The sequence below is a fragment of the Arachis stenosperma genome, chromosome 6 (assembly GCF_014773155.1).
Source record: "Arachis stenosperma cultivar V10309 chromosome 6, arast.V10309.gnm1.PFL2, whole genome shotgun sequence".
NCBI classification, from domain to species: Eukaryota; Viridiplantae; Streptophyta; class Magnoliopsida; order Fabales; family Fabaceae; genus Arachis; species Arachis stenosperma.
Window position 1 is genome coordinate 139096592 of NC_080382.1, and position 17752 is coordinate 139114343.

Consider the following 17752-nt stretch of genomic DNA (forward strand, 5'->3'; position numbering starts at 1 on the left):
CTGCGACTGCGAGGGCGAGACTGAGAGCAGCAGAGAGCGACTGCGAGGGCGAGACTGAGAGAAGAGAGCGAGAGAAGCTAGGTTTCGAAATTGGGGGTGAGGGGGGTTATGTGACTTTAGGTCACGACTTGGGGAGTTGGGGGGTGTTCGCGTTTGGGGTCTGGGAGGGGATGGGGGTTGGTTTTTAGGGTTTTTCATATACCGGTTCGGTTCGCTTCGGTTCGGTTGGGGTTTTCATGGTCAGAACCGAAAATCGAACCGAACCGCAATAAAAATAGTAAAACTTGTTTTTTCCGATTTTTTCGGTTTTTGGTTTTCGATTTTTTCGGTTCGGTCAGTCGATTTAGTTCGATCCGGTTCGATTTTGAACACCCCTGTGTTTAGTTATTGGTTTTTTTATTATTGTTATATATTATTGTTATTGACATTATTATTATTATGATTGCTAGCCATAGAATACTGTGTAATAATTATAATATTATTAGGATTAGTAACTGTGTTATTATTATTATTATTATTATTATTATTAATTTTTTCGTAGGCTATCAGGAATTTGTTGCCTAGAAAATTAGATCCGTCAAAGACCTTTAACGAGGTAGCTGCAGCTTCACTAGCACTGACTAGGTTTCAACACGTTTCACGAGTAGGCGAACTGAGAGGTCATTCTGCACTACTGAGTGCTTTGGTCAAAAGATGGAGGCCAGAGACCCATACATTTCATCTTCCGGTCGGTGAGGTGACAGTGACACTGGAAGATGTTTCATATATTCTTGGCCTCCCGGTTAATGGGGAGGCCGTTACGGGTAGATCAGATAGCAGTCACCAGTTCTTGGTGGAGAACTGCATTGCGTGTTTTGATCGGGAGCCCAGTCCGAAAGATCACGTGCTGGGGAAGGTTAATATTGCTTGGGTCCGGCGGTGCAAAGACACAGAGCCATGTGATCACTTGCCAATCAAGACGCTGGTTGGCGCAACATGCAAGCACGTGGCGACATGGAAGTCGCTCGACCTGGAAATGGCCACAATCGCAGTGTCGTTGCGCAAGGTTAACAGTGTAAATGGTACCATCTTACATTTCGCGAACCTCAAACATCTCGTTGCGCTTGTCGAACCGGTTGACCACAATGTTTCCTGCACGTCGGAAGCTTTCTTTAACTCTCTTCGTTGCAAATTCTGAATACGTGAATCTGTTGCGGAGACGCTCATGAGCCTCGGTACTCTTCCGAGTGAACAACTCATTCAGCCGATAGAAAGTTGACCGGACAAGAGCAGTCAAAGGAAGGTTGTGTGCACCCTTCAGAATAGAATTTATGCACTCTACCAAGTTTGTCGTCATATGTCCCCAACGATGACCACCATCGAATGCCAACACCCATCTCTCAACACCGATCTCATCGCACCATTGAGTATATGTCTCACCCCGCTCTTTAAGCCTCTGGTAGTTTTTGTTGTACTCCTGCTCCGTCCTAGAATAGCCTGTTGAACAAACCATTTAATCATAAGCAGATGCCACAAATTTACCATGAATAAAACCATAACATCGAGTTGAAATACCTGTGTTCACCATGAGTTTATGCAAATATGGAGCCTTGAACCTCCTTAAGAAGTTGGACCCGATGTGCCTGATGCAGTACATGTGCCACGCCCTTGGTGGTAACCATGCACCGTTACTGCGAGCTATTGCAGCGTCGATGGAGGTATGGCGGTCAGAAATAATATCCACACCATCAATGGTAACAACATATCTCCGCAAATTGGTTAGGAAAAACTCCCACGCGTCTGCTGCCTTGCCCTCGACAATCGCAAATGCAATAGGCACAATATTTTGATTCCCATCTTGTGCAACCGCTACCAGAAGTGCACCTTTATATTTTCCGTACAGGTGCGTGCCATCAACCTGCACCAGTGGCTTGCAGTGTCTGAATCCTACAATACACGGATAGAAGCTCCAAAAAATGTGGTGCAGAACTCTTACACCTTGAACCTCCTCACTCTCACGGTAAACGGGGAGCGTTTTAATTTGAACACGAGACCTTGGCATCTTCACTGTCATTGCTTTCAACCATACTGGCAGAGTCTGGTAAGAAACTTCCCAATCACTGAAAACTTTTACGACAGCTTTCTGCTTTGCCAACCAAGCCTTGCGGTAACTCACAGTGTAGTTGAACCTGCCTTGAACTTCTGCAATAACAGACTTCACCTTTATCGAGGGGTCTGCTTCGACCAACAGCGTAATGGCATCTGCAATTGTGTCTGAGTCCAACTTGGCATGATCTTGTGAAATCGTGCCCATGGTGAACGTGTGATTGCCATTGTATCTCATGATCTCCCAACAAGATTTTTTTCGAATCAAGCTAGCTCGGATAAGCCAGTCACACCCTGCACCATACCCTTTGCATTTCGCATAGAATGTCTACGGCTCAGACTCATACACAATGTAATCAACTGCTCTAGAGATGGTGTAGCTTTTGATTGCAGATATCACCGACTCTCTCGAACCAAATTCTATTCCGACACTAAACTCGCCATCTTCCGTCGCAACGTTGCCTTCACCTATGACATGCGCACCGCCATCAGTCAGACCAGGAAAATAATTTACAGAAAACTTGAGTTAATAATCATAACATACCCGTATTCGCATACTCAGAAAACTCCAGGGCATGCATCGCTTCGAGATCTAGAGTCCGCATAAAAGACGGAACACCAAACGGGTGTTGGCTTACAATGGCATTCGCTTCATCTTGCACCGCCGGATTGCCTGCCAAGTCTCCGTCATCGATTTCGTCATCGACTTCATAGTTAGCTTCGAATTCCTCTTCGCTGTCATTATGATCTTCTTCCCAATCTATATCCCCGAGCTCATCAACATTGATCTCGTCGCCGACCATACTCATCCCCGACTGCTGTTCAAACTCAACGTATAACTCTATCATCGGCACGTGAGATCGGGTTTGTTGATAAATATACAACATCTGCTGCATACTGGTATTGTCAGTGATGGGCATCATTTGAAACTGTATTAGCCTACCAAATACTTGCACAGAACTTCTGTATAAAAGATTGCTCACCCTTTTCAAAATGTGGCTTTGAATGTTATTACAAAGACCATTTTGCAACTCAACAAAACTCATGGTACATGGAAATGGCAAATGACAACGGACATTCACAAACAAAAGTCACACCTTCATGTGTGTTTGTTATAACCTCACCATTATAATATACTCGCAAGTTTGCAACACCTTCCATAACTTCAGCCTTATCTAACTCTATTTTTTTGACATAGTTATTTGCCAAAAAAATACCCTACTAAGGACTTTATGCAAGAAAGAGCAAGAGGAGAAGTGAAGATGAAGATGAATGAACCGGACTTCGTATTTATAGGCAAACGTGTGGATTTAAATATTATTTTGTGTATAAATCGCAACCTACGTTTTGGGGCTTCCAAGAAAAAATTTCTGACACTAACAAAACACAACCTGCGTTTTGTAGGTCTCAAAAAATTTTTCTTTTTCTAACTTAATAAAACGCAAGTTGCATTTAGCCTTAAACCGAAATAAAAAAAAAATTGAAAAACCCAAAACGTAAACTACGTTTGGTGCATTTCAAAATAAAAAAAAAATACAAAACGCAACTTGTGTTTTGTCTTTGACTCGTAGCAGTGCAATATTTTGCATTCCTTCCATTTCATGGTTTATCACATTACTTCTTTCCATAAGCAAAAAAACAGCCGCAATTTAAAGACAGAAATTTTTTTTGCGAGAATAGAGGCAAAATTTTTATGAAGTAGGCGCTAATTAGCTGAGCAAGCTTTGAAACAAAGGATAGCCAAGATATATAACACCAAAGTCCGACATAGGAGCTTTCAACTTGAGGATTTAGTTTTAAGACAGGCTGATGCCGGATCCTCAGAAACAAGGGACAAGCTCATTCCGGGTTGAAAAGAATTCTGCCGAATAAAAGAGGTATTAAGAAAAGGAACATACAAGCTAGATGCATTGAATGGTACTGAGATTCTGAAAAGTTGGAACACAACCCATTTAAAAAGGTATTATTCCTAGAATTTTTAATTTTCAAGAGAATAAAAACACTCTTTTTTTAGTTACTTAAGTTTTTAACGAGGCCTATTTGTATTTAGCAAACGTGCTTTAAGTTTTCTTTGCAAAAGTTGTGCTTGAGCAAGTGTAAGAGTTTGTTTGGGTGAGCTTCTAATAAAATATCTTTTTTTAAAAAATCTTATGAAAAAGTAAAAGTAATTTTATGTTTGGGTATCTCATGCAAAAAGATCTTTTTATCTATCAATTATGTTTGGATATAACGATATAAAAGTACTTTTTTGTTTATTTATTAGATGAAAAACATCTTTTTTTGAAGAGAAAAAGATCTTTTAAAAAAATATGTAAATTACAGCTTCTCAAAAAAAATTTTTTTATTTTTCTAGTGCTTTTACTTTTACTACTAGAAATTTGCTAAACACGCTAAAAAATAAAAAAAAAAGATTTTTTTTATCAAAATAATGACGCCGAAACAAGCACTAAGTCTCCTTTTATATTCCAATGATTATGATAAACCTCCTTTGCAAATTAATTTTATATTTCAATGGTTATGTTAAACCTTCAAAGTATCTCTTTAGCATGTCAAAGCAGTAAAACGTTAGCACGTATAAAATAATCCCGGAAATCACTTGGAGGCATAAAAGGAACCTCAATTATAATGAGGGAAATACCACATAAGTATTCAAAAGTACTACAAAAGATACCAAAGTTCCAAACCAAAGAGCTCACAAAACTTAAGGAAATATTATAAAATTATAAAATAGAAACAAAATTTCCATCCACCACCTTCTTGAAGGTGTCGATTTCAGAGACGTTCAGGTCGGGAGCCTTTACTTTGATTTGGTTAAGGATGTTTTGTGCGGCATCAAAAACTCCATCCACAGCTGCCACTACTAGAAATAGAATTTTTTCGAACGAAAACTTTAAACGAAATTTATTCCGTCTGAATAACTTTTTTTTATTTCGGACAAATTTGAGACAAATGTTGAACAATTTTTAGTGGAGACATTGGAATAATATATTCTGTTCTAATTTGTCTATATTTTGTCCCAAATTTTGGCGCCAATTTTTTTTGAATGGCGCCAAAATTTTCATACAGATTAGCAACACATTTTGGACAAAAACTATAATTCGTCTGTATTCCATCTGAATATGCGCAATAACTTCAGACGGATTTGGGACGCATTTTGAAAAATGTTAATTCTATTCCAAATTTGTCTATAATTAGTCTTAAATGCTTTTACTATAGCTTATCCTTCGAAGTAGCTAAAATTTTTTTCCACAAATTTAGAATGAAAATAACATCATTTGTAAATTCTGTTTGAAAGTGCATCAATTTTCAAACGAATTTCAAATGTTTATCGAAAAATTTTAACATTTAATATAAAAATATTGTTTATATTTTAAATTAGTCTATTATTTTTTAATTTATTCTTTTAATTACTTACGTTATAATAATTCAAAATTTAAGACAAAGTGTATCTAAAAGAATCACATATATAAAAACTTAAAAATAAATTATATCCAATCTTCTAAAAAAATAATACAAATAATAAATAAGAATAAAAAAATCACATAAAATAAAAAAAATCATATACTTTTTCAATGTAAGATTAAGATATATTAAAAATTTAAAAAAAAAATACAAATAAATACACCAAAGGTTTTTCGGCACCCCGCCCTTCATCTTCATCACTGCTATGAAAATCCTTGCACCCACCCCTCTCTCCGAACCCTTCACTCTTTATTTTTAGAAATTGATCAATTAAAAATAATTAGATTAGTTTTATTAAATATTTTGAGTTAAGTTAATTACAATTCTTGTGTAATTTTTATAATTGGTTATTTCATATAATTTGAAACTAAAATTTAGTAATAGAAGTATTATATAATTTAATTTAAGAAATTTGTATTGTGATTAAATTACAGTTTATTTTATTAAATTGAGCTCTTAGAGATTAACTTATTAAAAATGATTAAATGGATTTTCGTAAATACTTTAAGTTTAAGTCAGTTAATATTTTTGGACAACTTTTATTATAATTAGTTATTTCATATAAATTGAAATTAAAGTTCTGGTGACAGAAAAATAATAAAAAGTTATATGATTTAATTTAGATAATTGATATTAGGATTTAAACCATATTTTATAAAATGTGATTAGTATGTTTACTTTATAATTTAAATTAAAAGTAATTATTTAAACTCATTGATATATTGATCAATAAAATCTTATGCGTTTTGAAAGTAATCTTTATAGTATTATATTTGATTTCTGAATTATTATTTTATCTCAAATATTTTATAAAATTGTTATATTACTCATATATATTTACTCTAATCCTAAAAATTTCTAATAAAAACCCTAATATCCCAAATTTCTCAATTTACTACCCTAAATCTCTAAACACACGCACACAACACTCAGTAAATGAGGGAGAAAAGGGAAACAGAGAATGGAGAAGGGGGAGCTCGAGGGAGAAGAGGGGAAGAGAGGAGGGGACGACGCGGCTGGGTCCTTACTGCCGTCACCGTTGTCGTTGAGGTGCCGGAGGAGAGAAAGATTTGCTTTGCAGAGGCGTTGAGGGAGACAGACGTGACGCGAGGAAGAGGAGCTCGTCTTCGTTGCCACCGTCGCCGCGCCTTGCCGCCGCTGCCGTTGATAGAAGCCACCACCATCGTTGGGAGGAACCAAATAGGGAGAAGAGGTCGCCGTTGATGCTACTGCAGAAAGGAAGGAAGCAACGCGTGTGAGGAAGTGACGCAACAGAGGAGGAGCCGTTCCTCTGCCGCCGCTGGAATTCCTGGTCGCCGCCAGAATTCATGGTGAGTTAATCGTGCCTAGCTACCATAATCACCACCTCTGAACCTTATTTGCTCTGTAACAACCCTGCGCTTGCTTCTGATGTTCTTGACTCGGTTGAGTTTGCTGGAATTATCACAATTGAAGCTTGTCACCAGAGAAGACAAGTTGTTGCGCCATCCTTTTCATTCTGACATCGATTCTCCCGTTCAAAACCCTGTAACGCTTTCACTCTTGTTCTATTTAGCATTGTTTTTCTGTTATATTCTTATTCTAATTACGGTAGCCAATATCGTTGTTTTAGTACTGCTGTGTTCTGCCGGAAATGTCGAAATTGTTGCTGCGAGTGTGATAATAGTTGGTGTCGCTGGCTCTATCCCGGTTATGTTGAAACTGTCGCTGCTGCTGCCACGATTAGTGATAAAGGGGCTTTTTGCGTTAAATAATACGATTGTGGCATCGAGGTAGGGGGTTTAAATTTTAAATGGTTTTAATTTAAGAATGCCCATAAAGTTTATTGAATAACTGCAAATAGGTTGAATTATTGAGAGTAATTGATTGGTTGTGTGAATGTTGAATTGTGGCTGTGAATTGATTGAAATTGTGGATTTTGTGGAATTGATTGATCATGGGTGGAATATGAATTGTTGATGAGTGATTGATGAAAATTCTAAATTTTGATGGATTATGTTGGATTTATTGCTGTTGAGTTGGTTATATGATTTTTGTATCGGTGATGGATTTAGTTGATGATTGATTGGAATTGGGTTTAGAAAATGTTTAAAGGATTGAATTTGAGATTTGAATTGCTTGCTGAAAAATTCGAGTTTTGAAATTAAATTGCAACTTTGAAAGTAAACCAGCAACTTAATAGAGATTGGAATGTTATGAGATTAAAAGCTAAGCGAACTACAATAAGTATAGTTATTAATATTCAATTTTGAAGGTTTCGTCTTAACTAGAGAATTAGTTATGATTTTTCAAAGATGAATTATAAAATCTGATTTTCTGCATTACTTCTAAAAGAAGTCAGAAACTTTGAAAAGCTATAACTAATTCTGTGATGATCGGAATTACGTGGGACCAAATTTAGATTAAACTTGGGAATATGTGGAGCTGGACTGGAAAATTTGAGGCCTTTTCGTTAAATACACAATTTATGGCGAATTTTTAAAGTTTGGTCGATAAATCTATCCTGCAGCAGAAAAGTTCAAACATGGTAGCAACTTGTTTGTTGTACTGCGACTCCGACGAGCTGAGTTTTGGAGCGAAACTAATTTTGTTTTAAAATTTGATTAACTTGATTTATTTCTCTAAAGCTTCAGAATTTTAGGAGTTAAGGATTGGGAGTTGTGAATTTTTGAAAGTTAATGGTTTAAGCTGGAAAGAACCAGTTTTCAGCAAGTTATGCATCAACTTCCATTACTTGTAACTCTTAAAATTGAATAGCAATTGGGTTGCAATCAAGAAACTTGTTGCTAGATAAGTTAGGAGTTTCCAAACCAAACTTTAGCCTAATTGAAGTTTTGTAGTAAAAGTTATACAAGTTGAAAGATATTAAACTTGTTGGTTTCTACAATCAATGTAAAAAAGTAGTTTACTTTTGCTAGGTGACTTTACCTAATTGAATGCATGTCTAAAATTGCTTAACCTGAAAGTGCATTAAAGTTAAACTTTATAAATATGTCCTTGTGTGAGAGATTTTATTTCTGGTACTAAAATTTTATAAGAGCAATATTTATACAATAAGTTCTTTCTGGATCACATCTGCAATGCCACAAAATAAATTAAGAGGATACAAATGAAGTGAAATGATTGGCTCACTTGTAACAGAATCGATCTTGTGGATTGTAATGTTATTATTATCTATCTTGTTTCAGATTTTACTGATTGGACTTGGGAGGAGTTCAATTTGATTTCTTTCAAATTAAGAGGATACAAAACTCTTACCACTAATGGTTTCTTTTATTGTCACAATTTGATTGGAAGATGGCAACAATGATAGCAAAGGGTTGCAGTGAAGGCAAAGCATCTCGAGTTTTATGTGTCTGGTGAAGAGGTTAGCTTTTATTGGGTTTCTTTCCTTCATCCTGGTATTGTAGTTTGGGATAATATTTGACTTGCCTGATGTGGGCACTGAAGTTTAACATTTGATTTGTGACTGTGCTTTGGGTTTAGAGTCAGTTAACATTCTCTAATTTGGTTGCATTTATTTTGTTTTGTGTCATGTAAAAGAGCCTTGAGCAAATTGGTAATAGAGTAGAACGCCTTAGGATTAAATAAGATATATATTTATATTTAAGTACTGATATTGAGGTGGAAATTTGGATTACTTCTGATTAGTTTTGCTGCTAGCATTCTTCTTGCTATATTATTTTATGTTTTATACATGAATTTTTATTGAAGTTATTGTCTGGGTCCTATTAAGCGATTATTTCATGTAATAGCCTTAACTTGCGAGAACTGTATGGTGAAGTGTAGATACTTGTATACTTTTTTATCTTAATTTAGTTTTCAGGACATATTGAAGAAAGCTCAGCTTCTTTCCCCTCGTGCTATGGTTGTTGATTCAATACAAACTCTTGATCCTATTAACATTGTTAGTAATTTTCCTTCAACTCTATTAACACTTTTCTTTTTCTATCATTTGCCAATGTCTTTGAATTTAACATTTTGTTGTGATTTATGTATTCTCCAGTGGTTAGAGCAAAAGGTTAAGTTGAATGATGCTGAGCAAAAGTTAAAAGATCAAGGACGTCAACTAAAGGTTCAATAGAAAAGAATTGGTTCTACTAAAAAGACAATTCATGCTTTGTATAAAAAGTTGAATCTCCTACTTTCTTCAACCTTGTCTAATCCTGCAGAAGATGAGCTTGGGACAGGCTCTAGTGATGATGAGGATGATAACATATAAGTGATTGATGTCAGGAGTATATGTATTTTCTGATTTAGATTAAGGAATTTTTAGGTGAATTAGTTAGTACATTTTATTTTATTCATGATATTTGACCTTTTTAAAGGTTTTCTTTGTTTTAGTTTAAGTATTTTTTTTCTTATTTTAGTTTGATTATATTTATAAACAAACGTATTTTAATAATAAATATTTTTTAATTCTTTTATGGTAATTAACTTTTTTATGACTTTATTATGTGTTTATAATTTCGATGATGTAATATGAGAAAAATGATTATGATGGTCTTAATATAGAAAGCAGATCGAATACAATTTATTTTCTAAAATATTTATATATTAAATAGCAAATTATTTTGTATGAAAATTGTTTGAAATATTATATTAAATCTGTAGAAAATTTGTGCGAAAATAATTTTTTTTTGTATGAAATTTGTTTCAAATATGTAAATTCTTTTAAATTAAATTTGTCTGAAATTTAATTGAAAAGAAATATTTGATTTGTCTAAAATTTGTTCGAAAAAAATTGTTATATTTGACTAAATTTGTTAGAAATTTGTCTGAAATAAAATATATTTTTTGTTTGAAATTTGTCTAAAATGAAATATTTTTACGTTTGAAATTTGTCTGAAATACATTGTCTTTATGTTGGCTAATCTGTCTAAAATTTGTCTAAAATACATCATAATAGTTAAAAATCTAGTAGATAAATGCCTATTCGAAATTTGTCACAAAATCGTCTGAAAAAAATTTTGGACGAAATTTCAGACAAAATGTAAATTAGCAATAAGGCTTTTTGGGACAAAAAAAATTCGTCCCAATTTTGTTTGAAAGAAATATTTTGTCTCTAATTTGTTTGAAATTTATTTCGATTTCGTCTCAAAATTCGTCCGAAAAAGCCCTATTTCTAGTATCCGCCCTTTTTACCGAAAGTCGAGTTCATCAATTCTCCCTATCAGCTCGGAAATTTGCTTCTTCAGGTTTTCCTCCTTTGAATCGGAAGCAGCATTCGTCTCTTTAAGAACTTTGACCTCGTCTTCTAAGAAAGTTTGCTTTTTTTGAAAACTGGAAACTGAGGTATTTAGCTTCTGGATCTGGGCGTTAGCATCAGCAATCATCTTATCCTTTAAAAGGAAGTCCGAATGGATGTTTGAGATCTCTACCTCGGCATTGCGGACATAAGTGGCCGAGCAGAGAAGCATTCTCTGAACTCGAGGAAGGGTGTCCTCCAAGGACATTTTGGCAAGTACCCCCCTCGTATCTTCATCCATAAAATGGAGATATATAAAGTCAAGAGCACGAAAACCTTTATCTAGCACATGCCTGAAGGAGGTAGGAACTGAAGCAGCAGTATCATCTTGTCCAACAATCTTTAGTTTTTTTTTTAATTGGAGAGTTGGCAAGGGAATCCTCTTCTAAGACATGGACCTCAGGACCTTGCCCTTTCCCACTCTCTCCAACTCTCCGAGATTGTGGTTGACGACTAATAGTGGCGGAAGAAGAAACTTTGTTGCCACTGGCCATGATTGGAGGTTGAGTTGCCAATCTCCTCTTCATTTCGGCAATAGTTGAAAGTCCCCCGGCCATATCAATTGAAAAACAAAGCAAATAGGAACTCATGAGATAGAGAAACAAAAAATGTACCAAAGCAAGAAACAAGGATATGAAAGTCATGAATCTTACTAATAGCATTCCGAACAGCTTGTTCATTTATGAGAATGTCCCTTAAAACTAGAGGACGCACACTCCACAATATCATTAACAAATTGATACTCAAAAATTCGTTGGCATTCACACCGGAAACTTGGATTCACTGTGAAGAGACATTATAGTTCCAACAAAAATTAAATCTTTTGGCACCCTCCAAAGTAAAAAAGAAGGGAGTCGTGTCATCTACCCCTCCAATCTTAAAGAAATTTTCTTTGAATCCATGATAGGATTTCTCAAACAAAGTAAATATTTTTCTATTAGGGACACCTCGGAAAGAGGCGAACCCTCGGCCTTGGGATCTAAAGGGGACAGTAAGAGTGAAAGAATAGAAGAAAACTCTAAGAGCAGGCTCAATATCCAGGAACGAACACAAAAGCTCAAAATCTCGGATAATGGCACAATAATTGGGATGGAGCTAGGAAGGAGCACATCCAGTATGTGTTAGCAGGCTTATTTGGAAATCAGTAAAAGGTAAGCGAACCCCGATCCAAGAAAACAAGGTCTCGTACATCCATAGCCAATCTGGAGCGGTACCGGCATGCTTGTTTATGTGGCATAACCGATCTCCAGGCCTCAGAACAGCGAAGATATAAAGGTTGCTCAGGTCGGAATCAAAGATGACCTGAGCCTCCCTCAAATTATCAAGCTCTTCTTGAGTAATTGTGGTAGGCATTTTCTTGACTTCCTCGGAAACCCACGAGTATATATCCACCTCTAGCTCATTATTTATTATAGAGGCAGGACGGGGTCTCGGCGGATTAGCAGCACCGCCACATCCTTGGCTCACAACAACCTTCTTCCTGGCCATCTCGTGAAAACCTACAGAGGCACTACCATTATGTTATCACCACTACGTTGCCATAAATAAGAAAAAACTCTGGGAAGACAAATCCTATGACTATGGTTCATTCAAAGCACTCAATGAACTAACAAAATGCATGAGAAATACGAAAATTGGGGGCAGACAGTAATCAACTATTTGGAAACTAGAAATAGTGGTGCCCTACTACAATGAGCATAATCAGATATAGCAGACGCAATGAAAGGAACAACATGCAGAACGATGGTTCAAAAGGAATCTCTTCAGTAAAAACACAAAATGGGGGAGAAATAGAAACTTCACTAACCTCAAATGACGATTATCGTGGAGTTTGTTGATAAATATCACTAACCCTCCTCAAGCCAACAGACCCAACAAGCAAGTTTTGTAGAGAGTCAAAAAGAGCAAAACAAAAATGCTCGCAACAAAACAAAAGCTAAGAGAAATTTAAAGAGAAAAAGAAAGATAATTGGTCGTATTTGGGAAGTGAAATGGTTTAGAAAGTGAAAAAGGTAAAGTAGAAATAAAATCTATTTAAACTTAAAATAATGTTGCATTTATTACTGGAGAGATAATTCGAAAATGGGCTAATGATTCGCAAAACGAGAAAAATGATAACCGTTCAAAGAACCTTTTAGTGTCCCAATTGAAGAGCAAACCGGATTCATAAACTCGGATACCTGTGACAAAAAAGCCAGGGTCCAAGAATCCAAGTTGAAAGCACTATTCTAGACAAATAGTAATGCAATGAAATAACGAGTAAATAAGAATCTGACATTACGATAATTCACTAAACGCACCATAACGGCAGCATAGCAAAGTCTGAAATTGCTGAATCCAGACGTTAAGGATGTAATTTAAAGGTATTAAATGTTGAAAAACGGCATTACCCAAAGAAGCATAAATAAAAGGGAAAGGTGCTTAGCAAGTAAAGACACTTGTTCCATCTCACTTAAAACACTACTGATTTTGGCATCGGAGTATCTTGTAAGTTACCTACCCAATCTAGTTCTGTCACTGAAGTAGGATCTCCAACCTTCATTCCCTCAGTTCATGAACTCACCTCAAGAACGAACAGGAGGATTTAAAAGGTTAAAAAAATATTAGGTGTTTATGTTATAATGGCTCTAATATTATTGATAATGATACTGTGATTTTTAATCATATATCAGTAAGTGAGATGTGGAGGTAGAGTATATGATGATAATGATAGAAGTAAAAATATGAATTTTTTTTTGTATTTGTTAGAGATAAGAGTAAGGATGGCAATAGGGAGGGTAGGGGCGGGTTTTTGCCCTATCCAACTTCGTCTCGTCCTACAATAATCTGCATTGAACCTGTCCCGCTTCTATCCGCAGGTAATAAAATGTTAAACCCTAACCTGCCTCTGGGGGTACCTACTCCGCCCTTAAAATTCAACAAAGAAAATTAAATTTTAAAATTTATATAACCATCATTACATGCATCATATAAATTAAAATAAAATTTTAAATATGATACAATATTATTAATTATTTTACTAATTATTATTATTATTATTATTATTATTATTATTATTATTATAATATATATATATATATATATATATATATATATATATATATATATATATATATATATATATATATATATATACTGGAGGCAGGTTTAACCTAAACCCGATCCTGCCTCCGCCCCCGCCCCGTTAAAACCCGTCTTGAGTGGGTATCCGCGGATTCGGGTAGTGTTGCCACTTCTAAATAAGAGTAGATGAGAAAGAACGTAATGTGATTATTGAGTCTGTAATTAAAATAAAAATTTAATTTACAAAAATTAAAATAAAAAGTAAAATTAAAACTCATTTTAAATATTAAAGATATAATTAAATCAAATTAACTTTAAAGATATTTTACAAAATTTTCAAAAACATTAGATATGTTGTGATAAATACAAAGGATATGGATGTCTATTAATATCATGCGTGACTCAGTATTCATGTTACCAAGAAAGAATTTACATTTAATGAAGGTTGAAAATATGAACCCTATACATATATAAATAGGGGGCATGGTATGAGACAATATACACAGCAATATTAACAATAAACATTCTCTCTCTCTTTCTTATACAATAAAGTACTTCTTTACTTTCTCTCTTCGTATACTACTAATATAATATTAATATATTATCTTTATAATAGTATAATAGTATTGGTAAATACTGATAGTAGTATTTTTCTATTTATACTTTATTTTATTACCTCTTCCTTATTTATTTAACAACACGTTATCAAGATGAGACTCTAATCAAATTTTTAGGAACACCCAGATAACAAATTTTCAGTATGTCAAAACTTTCTCATCTTGAATTCAATGCTCTTGATATATCTGGAAATAATTATTTATTATGGATATTAGATGCTGAAATCCATCTTGATTCAATGGATCTTGGAGATACCATTAAAGCTAAAAATAATGCATCTCAGAAGGATAAAGCCAAAGCCATGATTTTTCTTCATCGTCATCTTGACGAATGATTGAAAAATGAATATTTCACATTAAAAGATCCTGCAGATCTTTGGAAAGACCTTGAAGAAAGGTATAATCATAAAAAAACGATGATACTTCCTCAAACCCGATATGAATGGACACACTTGCGTCTGCAGGATTTTAAATCCATAAATGAATATAATTCTGTAATGTTTCGAATCACCTCACGAATGAAATTATGTGGGAAAAAGATAACTGACAATGATATGCTAGAGAAAACTTTATCGACCTTCCATGCCTCGAATGTGCTCTTGCAATAGCAGTATCGAGAAAAAGGATTTAAAAAATATTCTGAGTTAATTTCTTGCCTTCTTGTTGCTGAACGCAACAATGAGTTACTTTTAAAAAATCATGAAGCACACCCAGCTGGCGCCGCGCTATTTTCTGAAGTAAATGCGGCAAATTACCCCAGAAGAGGTAAATGACAAGGTTTTAATAACAAGAAAAATTATGGAAGGAAAAAGAATTATGTTCAAAAGAGAGGATCTCACTAGAAGTGGGATAAAGAAAGAAATATTGGGCAAAATAAATCAACAAAAGATAAGTGTTTCCATTGTGGTGGAAATGGTCATTGGTCACGTACCTGTCGTACCCCAATGTACCTAGTCGATCTTTACTAGGCATCTTTGAAAAAGGATGACAAAGGAAAGGAATCAAATTTTGTTTCAAATGATGCTGAAAATTCCACCACTCATTATGATGTATCTGACTTCTTTGAGGATCCTGAAGGAAATATTGGTCATTTGATCAATGATGGAATAGTTTAATATGTGGGATTGTTAAATATCTATGTAAATAAATAATGTAAAGAACTTATTATTTAGTTTTATTTTCTGTGTATTTAAGTTTCAAATGTAATATATATAAACAATAAAATATTAATGTTTATGCTTTGAAATCATTGAATGTGTCAAATTTTAAAATAAAATTTTAGTATATGACATTATGTGCAGTGTTTTTTAGAAAAATAATTCCAATCAAGAATTCAATTTGACTGTGCATGCTATCATTTTATTATTATTTGTCTTTGAAGAAAATGGCAAGGATTTATAATGAAGATGTATGCCTTGCGGATAGTACAAGTTCGCACACCATTCTCAAAAGTGATATATATTTTACCCATCTTGTGCCAAAAGAAGAATGTGTTAATACTATTATTGGCCCAAGCAATGTGATTGAAGGCTCCGGAAGAGCTATAATTTTGTTTCCCGGAGGAACAAAATTCATAATAAATAATGCACTATTGTCTACCAAGTCTCTAAGGAACTTATTGAGTTTCAAAGATATTCGTCGAAATAGATATCATATTGAGACTATGAATGAGGGAGGTCATGAGTACTTATGAATCACAACTTATGATTCAAATAAAAAGGTTATATTAGAAAAGTTACCCTCACTTTTATCTGGGTTATATTATACCAAGATTAGTGCAATTGAATCACATGCCATTATAAACCAGAAGTTTACTAGCCCAAATGAATTCATAACTTGGCACGACCGATTGAGTCATTCGGGAACAACCATGATGCGGATAATTATTGAAAATTCCTATGGACATTCACTAAAGAACCAGAAGATTCTTAAATCTAGTGAATTTTGTTGTGCTGCATGTTCTCAGGGAAAGTTAATTTTAAGGCCATCACCAGTAAAGATTGGATTTGAGTCCCCTGAATTCCTAGAAAGGATTCAAGGCGATATATGTGGACCTATTCATCCACCATGTGGATCTTTTAGATATTTTATGATCCGAATAGACGCATATTCGAAATGGTCACGTGTGTGCTTATTGTCTTCTCGCAACCTTGCGTTTGCGAGATTACTGGCTCAAATTATTTGATTAAAAGCACAATTTCCAGAAAATTCAATCAAAGCAATTCGTCTTGATAATGCTGGTGAATTTACTTCCCAAGCATTTGATGCTTATTGTATGGCTAATGGAATAAGTGTTGAACATCCAGTAGTTCATGTTCATACACAAAATGGGTTAGTAGAATCACTTATTAAACGCCTCCAATTAATTGCTAGACCCTTACTTATGAGAACAAATCTCCCAACCTCGGTTTGGGAGCATGCTATTTTACATGCCACAGCACTTATTTGTTTGAGGCCAACGAGTTACCATCAGTACTCTCCTAGCAATTAGCTTTTGGCCAGCAGCCAAATGTTTCCCATTTAAGAATATTTGGGTGTGCAATATATATTCCCATTACACCACATAATCGCACCAAAATGGGATCCCAAAGAAAATTGGGGATATATGTTGGATATGATTCTCCCTCTATAGTGAGGTATCTTGAGATACAAACTGGAGATGTATTTAAAGCCCGGTTTGCAGATTGTCATTTTGATGAATCAAAATTTCCAACATTAAGGGGAGAGAATAAGCTTCTTGAAAAGGAACTTAATTGGAATGCATTATCATTGATGCATTTAGATCCTCGATCTGAGTAATGTGAACTAAAAGTTCAAAAGATTATACATTTGCAAAGAATAGCAAATGAATTGCCTGATGCATTTTCCGATAAAAGAAGATAACCAAATCTTATATACCAGCGGAAAATGCCCCAATTCGAATTGATGTCCCAGTTGGACAAACTGCCATCAAAGTAAATACACGCCAGAAGCGTGGCAGGCCTATCGATTCCAAAGACAAAATTTTTCGAAAAAGAAAAGAGGTAAATACTATTCCTGTTGAAAAAGACATAGTAAAGGCACCTGCAGTTGTCCAAAATTCTGATATAGTTTTAACGCCAGATGACGTTCAGGTACCTGAAAATTGTGAAAATGACGATATCTTGATAAATTATGTGTTTACAGGAGAGAAATGGGACCGAAATAAGACAATTGTCAATGAAATATTTGCATATAATGTGGCATTAAATATCATGCATGAAAGTAAGGATCTTGAGGCAAGATCAGTCGAAGAATG

The 17752-nt window shown here is 34.7% G+C and overlaps 1 protein-coding gene across 1 annotated transcript; it reads right to left on the reverse strand.

Moving 5' to 3' along the window:
* Window positions 1–1069: 1069 nt before the first annotated feature.
* LOC130934797 (uncharacterized) lies at window positions 1070–2293 on the reverse strand. Its single transcript, XM_057864331.1, has 2 exons — window positions 1555–2293; window positions 1070–1476 (listed from the first exon to the last, which is right to left on the reverse strand). Exons 1-2 carry the CDS (start codon window positions 2291–2293, stop codon window positions 1070–1072), a joined length of 1146 nt encoding a protein of 381 aa, XP_057720314.1.
* Window positions 2294–17752: the final 15459 nt, after the last annotated feature.

Excerpts from the sequence above, each read along its gene's own strand:
- LOC130934797 (XM_057864331.1), bottom strand. The coding sequence starts at position 2,293 with ATGGGCACGATTTCACAAGATCATGCCAAGTTGGACTCAGACACAATT. Across the intron at positions 1,477-1,554 it reads TAAACTCATGGTGAACACAG|GCTATTCTAGGACGGAGCAG; the intron begins GTATTTCAACTC and ends TTTGTTCAACAG.